Source organism: Hemicordylus capensis, chromosome 6 (assembly GCF_027244095.1).
Source record: "Hemicordylus capensis ecotype Gifberg chromosome 6, rHemCap1.1.pri, whole genome shotgun sequence".
NCBI lineage: Eukaryota > Metazoa > Chordata > Lepidosauria > Squamata > Cordylidae > Hemicordylus > Hemicordylus capensis.
Genome location: NC_069662.1, coordinates 165,290,397 through 165,307,679, shown reverse-complemented (window position 1 = coordinate 165,307,679; position 17,283 = coordinate 165,290,397). Strand labels below are relative to the sequence as shown.

The following is a 17,283-nucleotide window of genomic DNA, read 5'->3' as shown; positions in this document are numbered from 1 at the left end:
TTGCTCTTTCTTCTTCTCTTGTGCAAAACCCGCAAAGTATTTGATTGCTCCGCGTTGAGCCTTGCCTGCCTTTTAGGCCAGGGCAAGAGTGAGATGACTATTGCAAAGGTTCTTCTCAACCTTGGGTCCCCAGATGCTGTTGGACTACAACTTGCTTAATTTCTCAGTTGTTGGACTACAACTCCCAGATGCCCAGCACTTCTGAGGAATCAAGGATGGGAACCCCTGCCTCAGCAGGAAAAAAGCTTGCCTGTCTTGTCCCAGGAATAAATGGGCTAATTATAGACATAGGTTAAGTTACACATACAACAGCTCAACCTGTTATTTTTTGTCTGGGAATGGTTCGTTGTACTGATTTTCGAGATGACGTAATCTAATCATTGCTACTGTTTCTAACAAGCAAAACTCATTAGTTGACCACAGGAAACAATGACTCAAGCAGCTGCTGTTTATGCTATTTGCCTCTCATAACGAATGAAATGAGCTTGCACCAAGGAATCCAGTGAAAGAGGACAGTGCCTCTGTCTGCATGCTAGTAAGCTTAATTTGTGAAGGGTAAGGCCCTGAGATCTGATTTCAGTATATAGCCAATCTACTGAACCTGAGCTGGATGTTAAATTGGCAGGCATTCTGGACCACTGGCCTTCCCATTAAAGATCCAGGGAAGATGACAGCGTATCTTGTGACACTGATGTATATATTTTTGTGGGTAGCTAAGGACGGACAGTGTATCAAGCCAAGGTTCAGTATTTTTACTCTTTGTGTCTTACCAGGTTTAATGGCTCTATTAGAAAAGTGCCTTGTTAGTCCCTTGGAACATCTCTTGGGTTGGAGCAGCTTAGATGGAAGGCTTGTGGGCCAATCCCTTCTTGGCAGTCCCAGTTTTGAGGCATTTAGTTGCAGCTGTCGAGGGCTGAGGCAGCCACGTGAACCAGAATTACAATGGCATGCATCGAACTTGACACGGTTTGGTTTTCTGCACACTGCTGCAAGAGTAACCTGTCCATGTACTTCATGAAGGTACATGGCATGAAGTCAACAGGGATTGCCTTTAAAGCCTCTGCTGTGTTAGGGTTGTTGGAATGCGCCTTTCATTCTCAAGAAACAAACGCCGTTTATGCATGCGATTTATCCTTGCAGGTTTTGCATTAAAGGTGTATAGTCTTGTTTCATCTCTTTTAGGACTATAGACTAGAAGCAAGTGAAGAAGTGATTTGTCAAAGGTTTTGCAGCTAGAGTAAGATATACAAAAGGACTCCTGTCCTGTCTGTCTAGGCTCAGAAACCAGATCAATAAGGTGCCCTTTACATATGCATAAGGAAGACCACACTGTGTCATTACTGGTGCCACTGTGATTTAACATATGTTTAGATTTCAGGGGTTCTCAACCTTGGGTCCCCAAATGTTGTGGGACTACAACTCCCATAATCTTCAGCCACAATGACCTTCAGTATCTGGCTGACCAGTCTTGCTATACAGATCACTGAGCCAGAAGGACCATTGGTCTGATTGAGTGTACCGGCAGTATGGTGATGTAGGGAGGGGCTCAGAATGGGAAGATGACTGTCTGGAGAAGCCCATGGAAGGGAGGATGCCAAGCTGGAGGTGCCCGCTGCTGCTGTTCCCCAGCCCTGCGTTAGGATCTGGCATCAGTTTTCTGTGCCCTAGTTGCTTCAAGGCTGAACTCTTGCAATGCTCTTGACGCTTTAAAAATAGTTCAGCTGGGCCCTTTCCAGATTAGCCGCTCAACAGTAGCAAAATGCTTCTGTTCAGGCAAATCGCTTTCAAAATGTAAACAGCAGGGGGAGCAGTCTTGCAAAAACTAACAACCTGAAAAAAACAGCAACATTTTAACACCGGATATACGACATCATAGCACTATATCGCAGCAATTAAATTCGAAACAAGGCATTGGAAAGAGGAACGACACCCTGCTGTCAGCGTAGGAACTGTGGTATAACAACACAGGAAGTGTGGAAGCACACTTCAGAGATTCATTGTGACCCCATTGCAGGGTGTAATCTGGAAAGCGCCCTGGCTCAGAATGCAGCTGCAGATTGTTATCTGGTGCCCAAAGATCAACACACAGAACTCCATTTTTATTTCGTCTTCTCTGGTTGCCTATTTGTTTTTGGACTCAATAGAGAATACTGGCTAGTATTGGCCTTTTAAAGCCCTAAATGTGCTGTGACGAGAAGGCCACCAGAACCACTTGCTCCTACATGAGCCTGCCTCATAGTACTTAATGTTAGCATCAGGGGCCTGTCTTTCTGTCCCACTCATGTGAGAGGTGAGACCGATGTGTATGAGAGATCGGGTCTTGGTGGTGGTGCCCCCAAGATTGCGGAACATCCTCTGCATGGAGATCTGTCTCCTCTCTTGGTGTTTTTAGGTGCCTTTTAAAGACTTCTTTGTTTTAACAAGGTTTTGATTTTTAACTCTGAGCTGCTGTGCTAAGGAAACAATCTGTTGTTCAAAATTATTATTTAATATTTTACCACTATGGTTTAGCTTTAATATTTTAATTTAATTTGGTTGGTATCATACGTACAAGCCACTCTGCACACTCATGCACATAAGAGAGATATAGATGAATAAATAACAACAATATCATAGTAGATACAGTCATTTCTTGCTTAGTTTTATTTCCTTAATGCTGGGGAACAAACTGTTTGCTATTTAGCAATCTGATGCTAAATAACTGCCCCCTTTGGAACAGTGGGTGGGTGAAAGAAAACAGCAAGCACCTGTGAGTGTCAGGAGGTCCTCCTACCAAGAATGACCTAAATTGCAAGGAGGAGGAAATGGTTATGTAATGCAGAGCCACTATGGCTTGCCCATATGGAAGCAAATGGCCATAGAAACCACGCATTGCACTCAGATTCCATGATCACAACTAGTGTTCAAGTTCCAAGGAGGGGGTGTAGCTCCCTTGGAGACGGGCCATAGTTCAGTGGTAGAGGACTTTGTGTGCAGAAGGTCTCAGGTTCAGATATTGGCATCAATTTCATTTGTTAGCTGCCCAACTACAAATTGTTCTCTGGGCAGCTCACAACACAACATTAAAACATCAAGTAAAAACACATAGCACATGTAATCACAACCTCCCCCCGCCCCAAACAATAACAACAACAACACCACAATACAAAACAATTAAAAAACTTTTTTTTAAAGTCAGTTTTAAAAATGAGATTTAAAAATAAAAATTTAAAAGGCTAAGTGAACAAAAAGGTCTTTACCTGACCAGTGTCTAAAAGCACAAAAAACCAGAGGCATCCCAACCCTTTACAGTACTGTACTGAAATCCTGGGGAGCTGTCACCAGTCAGTGGAGACAATACTGAACTAGATGTAATGATCTGATTTAGCAGAATGCAACTTCCTATCCCAAGCAAATAGTCTTTCTTGAGAACTGGCTGCTTTTGGGAGGCCTGAGATGTGTTTCCAGGCAGATCAGCATGCTGTTTGAAACAGGGCTTGAGAACCCTGGGCCCGCTTGTCCTGTGTGTGTGGAGCTCACCTCCAGGACATCGCGGGTCAAAGGCCCACATTGTGAGAACAAGTGAGGAATGTATGGTCTGCATAGACAGGGCCATTTTGAAGCTGGGGTTGCTGGATAGCTTAACCTTCTTCTGCCCGTTAGCTCAGTTGCTAACCTCAAATGGGAAACTTTCTATGAAAACCTTGGAAATGAACTTGATGAATATGGCAGCTGGGCAGAGAAGACAATACGTTCAGGCTTTACACCTTGATTTCTGGTTTCTTGGTTACTCATGTCCATTTTGTTGCTATTTACACATTTATCGGGTTGTTTGTTTTAAAAAATAATGATTGACATGAGGTAAAGTACTCAAAGCTGTCCCACTGAAATTAAAATAAGAAGTTAGGCAGTGCCTAATGGTTTGCAAACATGAAACCATAGCCACAACAAAAGTGTAAACAGCAACAAACAAAACAAAACAGCAGCATGATACACAAACAGAGAAAAACAATTAGCTTGATTAGACTGGGAGCCCTCTGGGTTTATCTTTTTAACAGACAACTAGAAAAAAATGTAACTTGACCTGAATCTGTGAAACAGAGTAGCCTCATAAACTGAGAGCATTAGTAACATTTCCAGAATCTTGAACATTGGGAATATTTTAGGGGAAGAAAAGCTAGCTAATAATTTTCAGGGGATTCAAATCTGTTCTGGGGGCTCTCTGAAGATGCAAAAGTATTTTCTTTGTGCTTTGGGGTCACTGGATGTATAAGGAAACCTCGTTATCTGCAGATTCATTAACCGCAAATTCGTGTATCCGCAGTTGGGAAAAAGACACCCGAACTCGGCATACGGGGGGGAAAGGGAAATAAACACATCAACCTTGCGTATCTGTGGGTCGGGGGTGGCTGGAAATGATTGGAGAGGTCACATCTGGCCACCATTTTGTTCCTTGGAGCCTCAAAATGGCTCAGTTTAAGGGGGGACCCCAAAACTGCAATTTTCAGCCGATTCTGGGGCACAGTGCAACTCAGGGGGAGCAGCAAAGCATGGTAAGAAGCTCCCCACTGTGTTCCCCCCTCCCCCGAAATTTGGTCAATTTTCAGCTATTTTTGAGCTATTTCTGGCCAACTGGGAATCTAAACCCCGCAATCCCATTGACTTTAATGCCTCAATATTCACGGTTTCTGTATCTGCGGCTGTAGCCGGGAACGGAAACTCCACAAATAGAATAGCAAGGTCCTCATGTATTGATAATCTATGGGGAAACTGTATTTTCTAATGTAATAATATTCCTTCGTGTTTCCATCATTCCATTTACAGAGATGATGTTTTCCATGTTACAGCTGCTGGCCAATCATCCCTTTGTTAGACTGATTAGAAGTTAATTGTCAAGAAGGATCAATAAATGTTTTCTCAGTATATTAGGAGATGGTGGTCTGATAGGTAGGGCATCTGTTTGCTTCACCAAATTTTGCGGTGCATCCATCAAAGCCTGTAGAAATCACCATTTCCTTAGTTAAGGGGAGAGAGCTGTATGTGGGCAAGGGTGGAGAGAGAACCATCAGCACTGAAGGTCAGCAGTTTGGAAGAGGCAGGTACAGAGGCAGTGCAAGCAGGCTGCTGGTTGGCTGAAGGCACTTTGGGTAGATCCTTTCTCTCTAGGGATCTGCTGCCTACTAGGACTGACTTCTGCTTTTCTCTGCTTGTATGTAAAGCAAATATTACAAAAATGTCACAGGTCTCCCGTGCACGCTCATCCAATGGAAACTACACCCAGGTAGCACTGCCTAGCCTATGGAAGTTCTCATCATTCAGGGAAGTGGGGAGCGTGTTAACACTATATTACACTGCCCCATGGACACAAGTTAGCCTTTTCAGTTATTTTCAGGGAGATCCTATTAGTCTAATGATAACCAACTGGAATATATACCTGCATGTATTATACCAAGAAAACCACATGGCTCTGTGGTAGCCAGGAGTCGAAATCAACTTGACGGCACACTTTACCTTTAGTAACAAAGAAGTGGCTTTGTTTTGGCAGTAGACACAGATGTCCAAATTGCTTTCTAATCTAAGTTGCCTGGTTTTGTTTGTATGCCTTCTCTGCTTTTTAAATAATCTTGTTAGGCTCATGGCTCAACAGTAAAAGTAGGGTGAAGTAAGTCATTAAAAAAATGTTGTTTATATTATAGTGTTAATTGTTTTTCATTTCTCTTTGAGGAAAGAAACAGGGAAAGAAGTTCTAAATAAAGTACCCTTTTTTTCTTCCTTCCTTCTCAAACTGTCCAGCTCCAAAGAAGCCTCCATCTCATCCCCCAGTTGACCCAGTGGTGAAAAATAAAACAGAAACCTCAGTGACGTTAGCCTGGTCCTCTCCTAAGATGGAGCGCCCCATCCCTATTGACGGATACCTAGTGGAACGTAAGAAATTGACTGGATTCACCTGGCTGAAGTGCCATGAATCCCTCATTCCTGAAACTGAGTTCACAGTAAACAACCTCGAAGAGGCTGACTATCAATTCCGAGTGTGTGCAGTCAACAATTATGGCCAGAGCGACTACCTTGAGTTCCCAGGAACCTTGCATCTCGGTGAGTCTGGAAAGAGCAAATGCCTGTACCGTGTTTGGCCTTTTGCACAGCCTCTTGAGACAGATGAGGCCTGTAGCCTATACGTATGGGTTGGGGCTAAAGGTGTATTGGAAGGGTAGTCATAAGGCAATGCAAAGCAATAGACAAGTAATTACCATGTTTAAACTGAAACACCTTAATCAATTAAATAAATCCAGCTAATGTTGATAATAGTTTAAACTGAACGCTCTAGTATTTGTTAACCATCCACAAATGTCTTTTAAAATTGTTTGGAATTATGGAAGAAGTTTCCTTTTTAAAGACATATGAGGAAAATAGACTCCTGTTTCTGTGGGGGTGGGGGGAGACTCTGTGGTGTCACCTACCTATGCCCTGATCTTGAGCAATCTGTGATGTAATCTCTGGTGTTCTTGTGTGGCTGGGGAAGCCCTCACAGGTGGGGAACTGGGTGTGTACATCAGAGCATTCAGAAAGGATTGCTGTGTTAGGATGACACTGGCACAGAACTGAGCCTAAGGTTCAATGAAAACTTCAGATTCAAAGAAAGTTGTGCTTCACGTATGGATCACATTCATATGACTTCTAATGAAACTTTTTAAAGTTTTGCAGATTCCACTAGCAAAAACTGTATGCAGGTTTTAAATCTGAATTTCTATGTTTAAATGCTACTCAGCATGTTGTGTGAATAGGTCATAATGCCTGATGCTCTCCATTGTTTCTTGGGCATCAAAGCATTCAAGAATCCAGCCCACACTTTGGGGGAATGTTCTGTGTCTTTTAAAACTGGTTGTACACCACCCAGAGCCTTCGGATGGGGTGGTTTATAAATGTAATAAATAAATAAATAACAAATAAATGACACATCCCTGTAGTAGCAAATTGCTCCTTGGGGGTGCAGTTTTTGGGCAGGAAAATGCCATGGAAATAAAGGTTAATTGCCCCTTAAGTCTGTACCATGGTCTGGATCCAAACTGCTACTTACCAGTAAAGTTTAAGCACCTTCTACAAAGTGACACATTTGACTCATGCAGTTTGGCTCCCAGGCATACAATATGGAAATGTTGGATAGAAGTAATTTTCAATGTGGCTCAGGGTCCCTCTGTGTGCATGATGATGGACCAAGGAAAGGCATGAGAGAGGCAGTACCCAAGGAAAAGGCAGAGAGCAGAGACATCAGGCCAGCCAGCAAGGCTCTAAACCAAGCCTTACAGGTGTGGTCTAAGGCAGACCTCAGTCTCTGACTAGCTTAAACTAAGGGCTCCCAACATTGGGTCTCCAGTTGTTATTGGACTATGGCGCCTTTCAGTTGGGAATTCTCTCTGGTAAGAGATACCCTTCTATTACAGCAGAGTGCACTGAGGCACAACACAGCTGAGTTTGCCTAGGCATGCGTGTATGCTGAGAGTAAAAGAAACTTGGAGCCAGTTCATAGTTTCAAATCAATATAAGGAGTCTTTATTGGTGAACTCCATTCTAGATAGGAAAGTGGAGAGAGAGGATCTCTAATCTATCTAGCTAGCTGAATGCAGAGGGATGGTTTCTGCATCTCTGCACACATGGTGCAGGGAGAGAGGAGCGTGGGTGTTGCAAGGGAGAAGAAAGGGAAGAGGAAGTGGCAGGAAGGAAGGAAGTCCTTGAGTGTAGCATCTACATATCAAAGGGATAGTGTCAGAGCAGTAGAGAAGGGATGACCAATGTCTTGACCCCTCTAGCCCTCTGAGTCACTAATCTGTCCCCCTCTGTCATTGAGACATGAGACAGTGCAGAGTCCTTCACTTCCAACACTTTCATCCCCAGCCCCAATGGTCTTTGACATTGTGGGGACCCAGCATCTGGGGAGCCAAGGTTGGGAACCCCTGGCTTAGACAATAAACCAGTGAGGAAGGTTAAATGAGACAACGAGGCTGTACTCACAGGTAGCCTAACCCAGGCTAGGGAAGGCTAGCCTTGGTTAGGCTGCATGTAAGAACTGCCACGATTGGGCCCAATCCTGGCCGGGCAGTGCTGCCTAACCTGGCTTTTCAGCCTAGCTGTTACCTGAAATTAAGGGAGCAAACACTCCCTTAACCCGGGCTTTCTGTTCATGTGTGAGCCTGGGCTGCTTTCAGCCTAGCCGCACACAGAGATGGGCACATAGAGCGCTCGTCTCTCATGGGAATCCCCCAATGCATTGCGCATGTTGCACTGTGCATTGTGGAGTCTCTGAAGGCTGGTACGCCTCCGGAGCTACGCCCATGCAGTGCTTATTGTCTGGGAGTATGGTCTACACTCTACCAAGGTCAAGTGCCTGTCTGGGGGGAAAGGTGAGCTAAATAAGCTTTCCCTGACACCTGCCCACCACCCTGCTTGGTCATGTGAATGACCTCAGAGTATATTGTGGATGGCTTAGCTGTGTGTGGGTCAGGTCAGTGCCGTCTGTTGCCCATTTTGGCCCCAGAATTCAGTGCCTTAGGCTCAGAAGCTGCACCTATTGAGCCTAGGGGCATTAGTTATACCTGTTTGGCAAAGTATACAAATCCTGATTGGCTCGCTGCCTGGTGGTCTTATTGGCTGGGAGCCAAGCATAAGCCTTCCTGGATCGGATCACACCACATTCCTATATGTTGGTTGGAACATAGGAAGCTGCCTTAAACCAAGTCAGAGTCTTGGTCCATTTAGCTCAGTATTGTCTGTACTGAGTGGCAGCAGCTCCTTCAGGGTTATAGGCAGGAATCGCTCTCAACCCTTTCTGAAGATGCTGCCAGGGAGGGAACTGCTGCTGACAGACGGTATGACACCACTGCCTTCTACCTGACCTGCATTTTCTAGGTTCTAACCCTTGTTCACTCTTTGCCTAAATGTGAATGGGCTGTTGGATTTTGACTTCCGCCTCTGTTTATGTAAGCCACAGGACTTATGTACTGAACGAATTTAACAATTCTCATTTCTGCCCCTGAGCAGTTAGGTGTAAACCCACCTTCTCCTGTGAGGTCATACAAGATGAACTGTAGAATGTTGAGAGAAGAGAACCAAGGGAGAAAAAGTCCGTTGGGAACTCTGGGAGGGGAAGCAGGGTCTGAAGGGAAGATGCTGAAAGAGACCAGACTCCCCTGCTAACTGAGCAAAGAGGCACCTTTTAAAAGTGGTGATTCTCTTTATTGAGCAGGGGAAGAGCAACCCCAACACAGCGTCCCTTTGGGCACAGGGAGCCATTTTGTTTATTTATTAATCTATATCTATGTAAACCACTTTGGAAACTTTTCTTGAAAAGTGGTATGTACATATTCATAGTAGTAGAGATGAGAGGAGAAACAGAAGTAAGCTGATGGACTGTTCATCAGAAAATAGCAGAAGAGTGAATTAGTGAGTCATGGGATAAGGGGACAAGTTCATGTATGGCTTGGTAACTGGTTGAAGGACAGGAAACAGAGGGAAGGGATAAATGGACAGTTCTCTAAATGGAGAGATGTAAGAAGTGGGGTCTCCCAGAGATCTGTACTGGGACTAGTGCTTTTAAATTTTTTAATAAATGATCTAGAAGTCGGGGTAAGCAGAGAGGTGGCCAGATTTGCAGATGATAACAAACTATTTAGGGTAGTCAAATCCAAAAGAGATTGTGAGGAGCTCCAAAAGGATCTCTTCAAACTGGGGGACAAAATGGCAAATGTCATTCAATGTTGGCAAGTGTAAAGTGATGCACATTGGGATGAAAAACCCCAACTTCACATATATGCTGATGGGGTCTGTCCAGGAGAAGGATCTTGGGGTCATGGTGGACAGTGACTGACCAGGAGAGGGATCTTGGAGTCAACTCAATGTGCGGCAGCTGTGAAAAAAGCTAATTCCATGCTAGGGATCATTAGAAAGGGGATTGAAAAGAAAACTGCTAATATTATAATGCCCTTAAACAAAACTATGGTGTGGCCACACTTGGAGTACTGCATACAGTTCTGATCACTGTATCTTAACAAGGACATTGTAGAACTGGAAAAGGTGCAGAAGAGGACAACCAAGATGATCAGGGGCCTAGAGCACCTTTCTTATGAGGCAAGGCTATAACACCTGGGGGTTTTACTTTAGAAAAAAGACTACTGAGGGGAGACATGATAGAGGTCTATAAAATCATGCAAGGTGTGGAGAAAGTGGATAGAGAGAAATTCTTCTCCCTCTCCCATAACCATCCCATGAAATTGGGGGTCATCCCATGAAATTGATTGCCAGGAAATCTAGGACCAACTAACAGAAGTACCTTTTCACACAATGCATTATCCACTTGTGGAATTCTCTGCCACAAGATGTGTTGACAGCCAACAACCTGGATGGCTTTGAGAGGGGTTTGGATAACTTCATGGAGGAGAGGTCTATCACTGACTGCTAGTCGGAGGGCTGTAGGCCACCTCCAGCCTCAAAGGCAGGATGCCTCTGAGTACCAGTTGCAGGGGAGTAACAGCAGGAGAGCGGGCATGCCCTCAACTCCTGCCTGTGGCTTCCAGCAGCATCTGGAGAGCCACTGTGCGAAACATGGCACGGGATGAGATGGGTCTTGGGCCTGATCCAGCAGGGCTGTTCTTATGTTCTTATGAATTCAATAGGAACGGATAGTGAAATAACAGTACAGAAATAAACTATTTGACTAGCAAGTATTAACTGACACTGTGTCATATAAAGTACAGTGGTATAGGGATGAGTCATTTGCATATTGTCATCACTGATACTTCATTTTATGCTTTTGAGTTAATTGGTCATGTTAAGTGTTTTTCAACTATAAGATGATGAAGAAATATTTTTCATATTCTTTAGTTGTAAGAGTGGTTGTCGGTCTGCCTCTCTTCACCTGTACCTGGGAACTGTGTGTATTAAATTGCCCCCAGACTCTGTAGACTAGTTTACAGTAGTAAATTAATGTAGTGCCTTCTAGTTTGGAGGCCTAGAGATCCCTAGATAACCATACACCTAACATCAGTTTTGGAAAATTTTTGATTGGAATTGGCCATTACTGTCAAGATAGCAGGAGTCTGAATTAGATTTTAATCCAAAACAATTGAAGTTTAAGGATTTGGAATTGATTGATTGATTCCCTCTCCCATAACACTAGAACCAGGGGTCATCTCATGAAATTGATTACCAGGAAATCTAGGACCAGCAAACAGAAGTACTTTTTCACACAACGCATAATCAACTTGTGGAATTCTCTACCACTAGATGTGGTGACAGCCAACAACCTGGATGGCTTTAAGAGGGGTTTGGATAATTTCATGGAGGAGAGGTCTATTGACGGCTACAAGTCGGAGGACTGTAGGCCAGCCTTGGGGGGTGCCTCTGGGTACCAGCTGTGGGGGAGTAACAGCAGGAGAGAGGGCATGCCCTCAACTCCTGCCTGTGGCTTCCAGTGGCATCTGGTGGGCCACTGTGCAAAACGGGATGCTGGACTAGATGGGCCTTGGGCCTGATCCAGCAGGGCTGTTCTTATGTTCTTATGATTAAGTGCTGTCAACTTGGTGTCGACTCTTAGCGACCACATAGATAGATTCTCTCCAGGATGATCTGTCTTCAACTTGGCCTTTAAAGTCTCTAAGTGGTTCATTCATTGCTGTTGTAATCGAGTCTATCCACCTTGCTGCTGGTCATCCTCTTCTCTTTCCTTTTGCAAAGAGAAGGATTTAGAATACTAGGTTGATATGCTATGTATAATCCAACATCATCAGTAACCTATCTAATGATGGGATCATTTTAACTGTTATGCTTTGTTCTACTCCTATAGAACCAGTATTGGCAGTAAGAAGCTCTCTGAAGAATGTGGAAGTGGCACCGGGCAGGGATGCCATCTTTACTGTTGACCTCACTAACACTTGTTCTGGCTTATGGTATATTAATGGCAACGTTGTACAGAACAGTGACAAATACATCATTACAAGGACCAGGACAACCCACAGCCTCACAGTTAAGAGGGTCACAAGTGCTTTTAAAGAGGCAGAGGTGAAATTTGTTGCCAATAATCTTGAAAGCACCGCCAAGATAAGTTTGAAAGGTATGTTTCTATACACATTTCTTGGGTTTATGTGTTGAGCATCTGTGGAGAGGAATACAGGATAGCATGCAGATCTGTGAGAAAGGGGCGTGTGTCTCCTGTTTTTTGCCCACTGATTGACCAAGTCACTATCTGATCCTTTATTGACATGACCTGCACATGTGCTCTCCTCTCTTTTCCAGTATTAGTTGTGTGGCTGTTTTATTGTTGTTTTTAAATTCTTCAATCAAATAGTAAAATAAGAGCTAAAGAAATCTTTAGCTGGCTCCTGGTGGTTCATAGCTAAATGGAACTGTTAGCTCTCAACACACCAAATGCTTAGTTTGAGCATAGCCAGCCAGTTGACTGATTTGATTAAGTTTTCCCCCCATAAGAAATGTTATCAGAGATTTTACATTTCAAAGTAGTCTAGTTGCCACACCAAATTTATACCAAAAAAACCCACACACCACATCTTGCTTAGCCAAGCACAGTAGCAAAAAGCATAAACACTGAAACAGAAGAAAACTATCTAAAAAGAAACTCCCCACATTGGAAATCAACAGTAATGATCCAGGTGACAATCAAATACAATAAAGTCAGATGTAGGAACATAGGAAGCTGCCATATACTGAGCCAGACCATTGGTCTATCTAGCTCAGTATTGTCTTCACAGACTAGCAGTGGCTTCTCCAAGGTTGCAGGCAGGAATCTCTCTCAGCCCTATCTTGGAGATGCTGCCAGGGAGGGAACTTGGAACCTAGATGCTCCTCCCAGAGCGGCCCCATCCACTAAGGGGAATATCTGACAGTGCTCACACTTCTAGTCTCCCATCCATATGCAACCAGGGCAGACCCTACTTAGCTAAGAGGACAAGTCATGCTTGCTACCATAAGACCAGCTCTCCACCCATGTATGGTGGGTTGGAGTGAAGATAGGGCTTTCTTTTCTGTAGTGCTGAGATTATGGGCGATTGTGGATGAATTCCAGCTCCTAACCATGGTTTTGAATACTGCTGCGTTGACTTGGTCAATTGCAGCTATTTTTAATGTTTCAAAGTTTTGTTTTTGCATTTCTGTTGTTTATGTATTTTTATGATTATATCATTATCTGTTATGACTACTTTTGAGGTGAAAAGTAAAATATAATTTTTTTGAAAGCAAGCAAGCATGAGACTTGACAGAATTCAACCTCATCTTAGCAGATGTGAGGTGGTCTCTTCCGTTCATTATTTTTGTCATTTGCAAGCAAAAGGGAGATGCATTGTAGCTTTGTGCAATCTGCCATTTTTCAAGCATTCATGCTTGCTGTGGCTGCTCCTTGCTCAGTGTGAGATTTTTTTAAAATATTGGTCGATAAGATGACCATATTATTATTATTATTATTATTATTACATTTATATCCCGCTCTTCCTCCAAGGAGCCCAGAGCGGTGTACTACATACTTGAGTTTCTCTTTCACAACAACCAAGTGAAGTAGGTTAGGCTGAGAGAGAAGTGACTGGCCCAGAGTCACCCAGCTAGTTTCACGGCTGAATGGGGATTTGAACTTGGGTCTCCGCGGTCCTAGTCCAGCACTCTAACCACTACACCACGCTGTCATATGAATCTGCCCATGCTTTAAGAGCATTTTTGGAGGCCTGTCAGTGATAGAAATTTGATTAACAGGTACCCCAAATGGTATTTTCAGTGGTCTCCTTGCCCATGGTATAGAGATGCTCACCCCCTTTCCAGTTATTTTTAGAAGGAAGGTAATCTTGTTCTTGTAGGTGTAAGGTCCTGTGGGGATAATGCTTTGATATTATTGCATTTTAACGCTGCTGTTTTTGAGTCCCGTCATTTTAAATTGTATTCTTATTTATATGTTGCTTTGTCCTAGCATTAAAACGGGGATATAATTAAGGCGAATGAACAAACCCTGAGCAGAGCAAAGGAGTGATCCCTGTAGGCTCAACCAGATGGGCACTAAACTCCCTGACTGCCCCCCTCCTCTTCCTCCAATCAAATCTGGCAATTTTTACCAGCTTCCTGATGCCAAGACTGTGTGATGACATTGTAATTGTTTCACTAGCATCATGTTCTCCTCTCCTGACTGAGACCAAACTCCTGAGGAAGCTCTCATGCTTCCTCAGGGTAGGTATCTCCCTCCATTGGGTTCTCCTTACATCACAAATTTGAAATGCCAAAGAATTCTTAGGTTCCCCACCCCAGTTCCAATGCTTCTGTTCCTACTCTGGCAGTCTTATTACAGAAATTTCCAGATTTTTGAATTTGCAAGCAGAGATGTACATCTCAAAGCCCAAGCTTCGAATTCTACAAATTCAGTAATTCACCCAAGTTTCAGTTAATGGAATATTTTATTTTTAGCTGTAATCTCAACTGGCAGTACAGCCCCCCCGCACACCCCTGCCTCCCAACACACACTCTCTACTGCATCCTGACTTTCTCTTCTAGATGAAGTGGCCAAGTTTGTCGACCAGTCAGTTCCTGGGATTTCTGTCAAGCTCTTGGAACCGTTTGAGCTGGTGTGTGAGGTGTCATCGCCCCACGACCTCGCTGTCTGGAGGAAAGAGAAAAAAGAGATTAGGCCAGACCAGAGAGTGACATTTACCTCTCAAGGAACATACCGGAAACTTGTGGTCAACAGTGCAATGCAACATGACAAAGGGATCTATACTTGTGAAACTAAAGATGACAAGTTAACATTCCATGTTGATGTCAGAGGTGAGTAGAAGCCAGTTCACTTCCAATTGCCATGCTGGAGCAGCACTACTCTTGTCCATAAAATATGTCACTGTAATACTATAATGTTGCAGAGAAATTACTTATCCTTTGTAAGTAATTATACAGAAGCAACTTTAATTGGGAAACAAGCATTTGGTATTTATTATGGAAACAGGCTAAGAAAACAGACTAACAATCTCTTGTGCAGTAAGAAGGAGAACCTCTCAGTTTGAATTCAGGACAGCAAGTAAGAAACTAGAAGGAGGGAGGAGCTTAGGCCCGGAGCTTAGGCCTGGTTCATAATTATGGGGCTCATTCCTGGGTCCGCTTAACCAATCAGTCAGACACAAGGATTGGGAATTATTAATTATTAATTAATTTTTAATTAATTAGAAATAAAAAAATTATTAATTGAGGCTTTATTGCCCTGCAGACAGCAATAGGTAATCAATAGGCTCATGCTTTCAAATTGATTACAGTTTGGTTACAGGTGCATCTTACATTTCTACAATCTAAATGGTGCTGACACCCTAGATACAGTATACATGGCCCAAGTATCTAGTACGCATGCAAATTATTCATTGTTCATCTGGTGATTACTCCTTATTTGGTTAGATCCTGTTTTCTTAGCCTGAGAAGCTTAGCTGTGTTAACAAGTTTCATAGATACAATTTAGCTGGAGAGAGATGATGACGTTAATCGTGAGAGGCAGTGATGATGTCCCTGAGTTTGGGCTAGGTTACTTTAAGTTTGAATGAGGTCTTCTAGGCAACAATAGAGTTTCTTTGGTTTTCTAAACACATCAGTAACCTGAAACTAGAGGTTGGCAAACCTGTGGTTTCAATTTGGCACTGCTTGCCTGCAAAGAGTCCTGCACCCTGATAGTCCTGCACAAGTGGGAGAGAGGATCTGGGGCCCTGGAGGTGGGATTTCCCTGTTACTTTGGGAGCGGAGGGGAACATTGAGACTTCCTAGGAGGGCATATGTAGATGAGGAAGGGCAAAGGATGCTGGGGTGTCTGTTTCACCATAATCTAGGATGATGTTGTGAGGGGTCACCCACCAAAGAAGGGCTCTTTGCAGGCAACCAGTGCCATCGCTGCCAGAAGAAATGCCTTTCCCCTTTAAATCCCTTTAAATGCCTTTCTCTGCCAAGGACAGGTGGTGCACTCTGAAAATTATTGTGCTTTGCACACCCCATTCGAGATTGTGGCCGCTCAACTGACATGCCAACATTTTGCCCAGTGTCTGCCCACCAGGATGTATTCCTAAGGGAGGGGCTTTAGCATGACAGGTCTAGAGAGTGGCAGTTAAACGATCTCACTGTGAGCTCAGAATGTTAGAGAGGGCTTAGAGAAGCCAGGAGATAGGGATGGAGACGCTAGAGAGAGGGTCTGCTCTGGGACTAGTGGGGTTCCAGGGAGGGACTGGGTGGAACAGGATATGTGCCTATCGGTGATAGGCGATTCCACTGTGGCTACAGGATTGTTTTCTATCTGTCCATGGACACTGTGTAGAATGTCTCCCAGTGAGCGAAGTCTGTGTATCATACCATACACTTTAGCCAAGCCTGGTTATTGTTATTAAAGAAACCATTACGAGTCTGTAGCCCTGCTTTGGCAGAGAAAGAGAAACCTTTAAGCTTCTTGTACATAAATACAGTTGATTTTGTCTTATTTAAAAATACAACCCCCACATTCCTAACCCCCAGCATTCCTAACCCCCCCACATGCGACCCTCAGCTACGCTATTAGGGGTTGTCAGGATAAAAACCCAAGCAAAAAGGGGGGGCGGGAATCCCACCGTGACTACAGCAACCATATATACAAATAATATGCAGCAGCCAAACAGTGAAAATGTATGTTGACCAACAATGGACCAATACTTGAATAATCTCTAATTACTGACACTAATGAACAATAAATCATTAATCCAAACACAACATTTCAACAAGAATAATGATATATACAATAATACTCAAGCCATCTCATGATACAAAATACAAAAACGTTAACATGTACAATGACAGTCAGAGATTTCCAGAGGAGGTGTGACTGAGCAAGGCAAAAATAGGGCTGCTAAATGAAATGGGCAAAGTTCAGTGTTGTCCATACAATAGTGGAAGTTCCAAATTACAAAAAAAGCTGCATCAAACGTAGTCTCAATAGGGTATGGAAGTCATCAGTCACAGACCTAACCCCCTTATGCCCTTTCAGGAGACTACAAACTGAACATATAAAGATGTAGCTGAGCAGGGCAAAAGAAAGGGTGGTGCTGGCTTGTTTGTGAAATGCTCAATATCATCCACACAGGAGTGAAAGTTTCAAATGACAAACACGCAAATTGCAGAGAACCAGTCGAGCACTTGCAGTTGATGAGCAGGGTGCTGTTGGTCACACTATCAAATAAATCAAATACTATTTTTTAATGGCACTGGCACCAAATGATTTGCTGTAGCATATTGAACTGGAAGCCAAGTGTTAGCAATTGGTCATAATAAATT

The 17,283-nt window shown here is 43.5% G+C and overlaps 1 protein-coding gene across 22 annotated transcripts in view; it reads left to right on the top strand.

Annotated features, from left to right (window-relative positions):
* The window catches only part of OBSCN (obscurin, cytoskeletal calmodulin and titin-interacting RhoGEF), a 287,341-nt gene that overhangs the window by 30,206 nt on the left and 239,852 nt on the right, over positions 1–17,283 (top strand). For all 22 annotated transcript variants that reach the window (XR_008309945.1, XM_053262303.1, XM_053262302.1 and 19 more), the window contains exons 5-7: positions 5,773–6,072; positions 11,813–12,079; positions 14,512–14,781. Coding sequence is in view for 21 of the 22 variants with exons in the window: in XM_053262303.1 (XP_053118278.1) it covers positions 5,773–6,072; positions 11,813–12,079; positions 14,512–14,781 (837 nt within the window). In the remaining variant the exon portion in view is untranslated. The remainder of the gene's footprint in view (positions 1–5,772; positions 6,073–11,812; positions 12,080–14,511; positions 14,782–17,283) is intronic.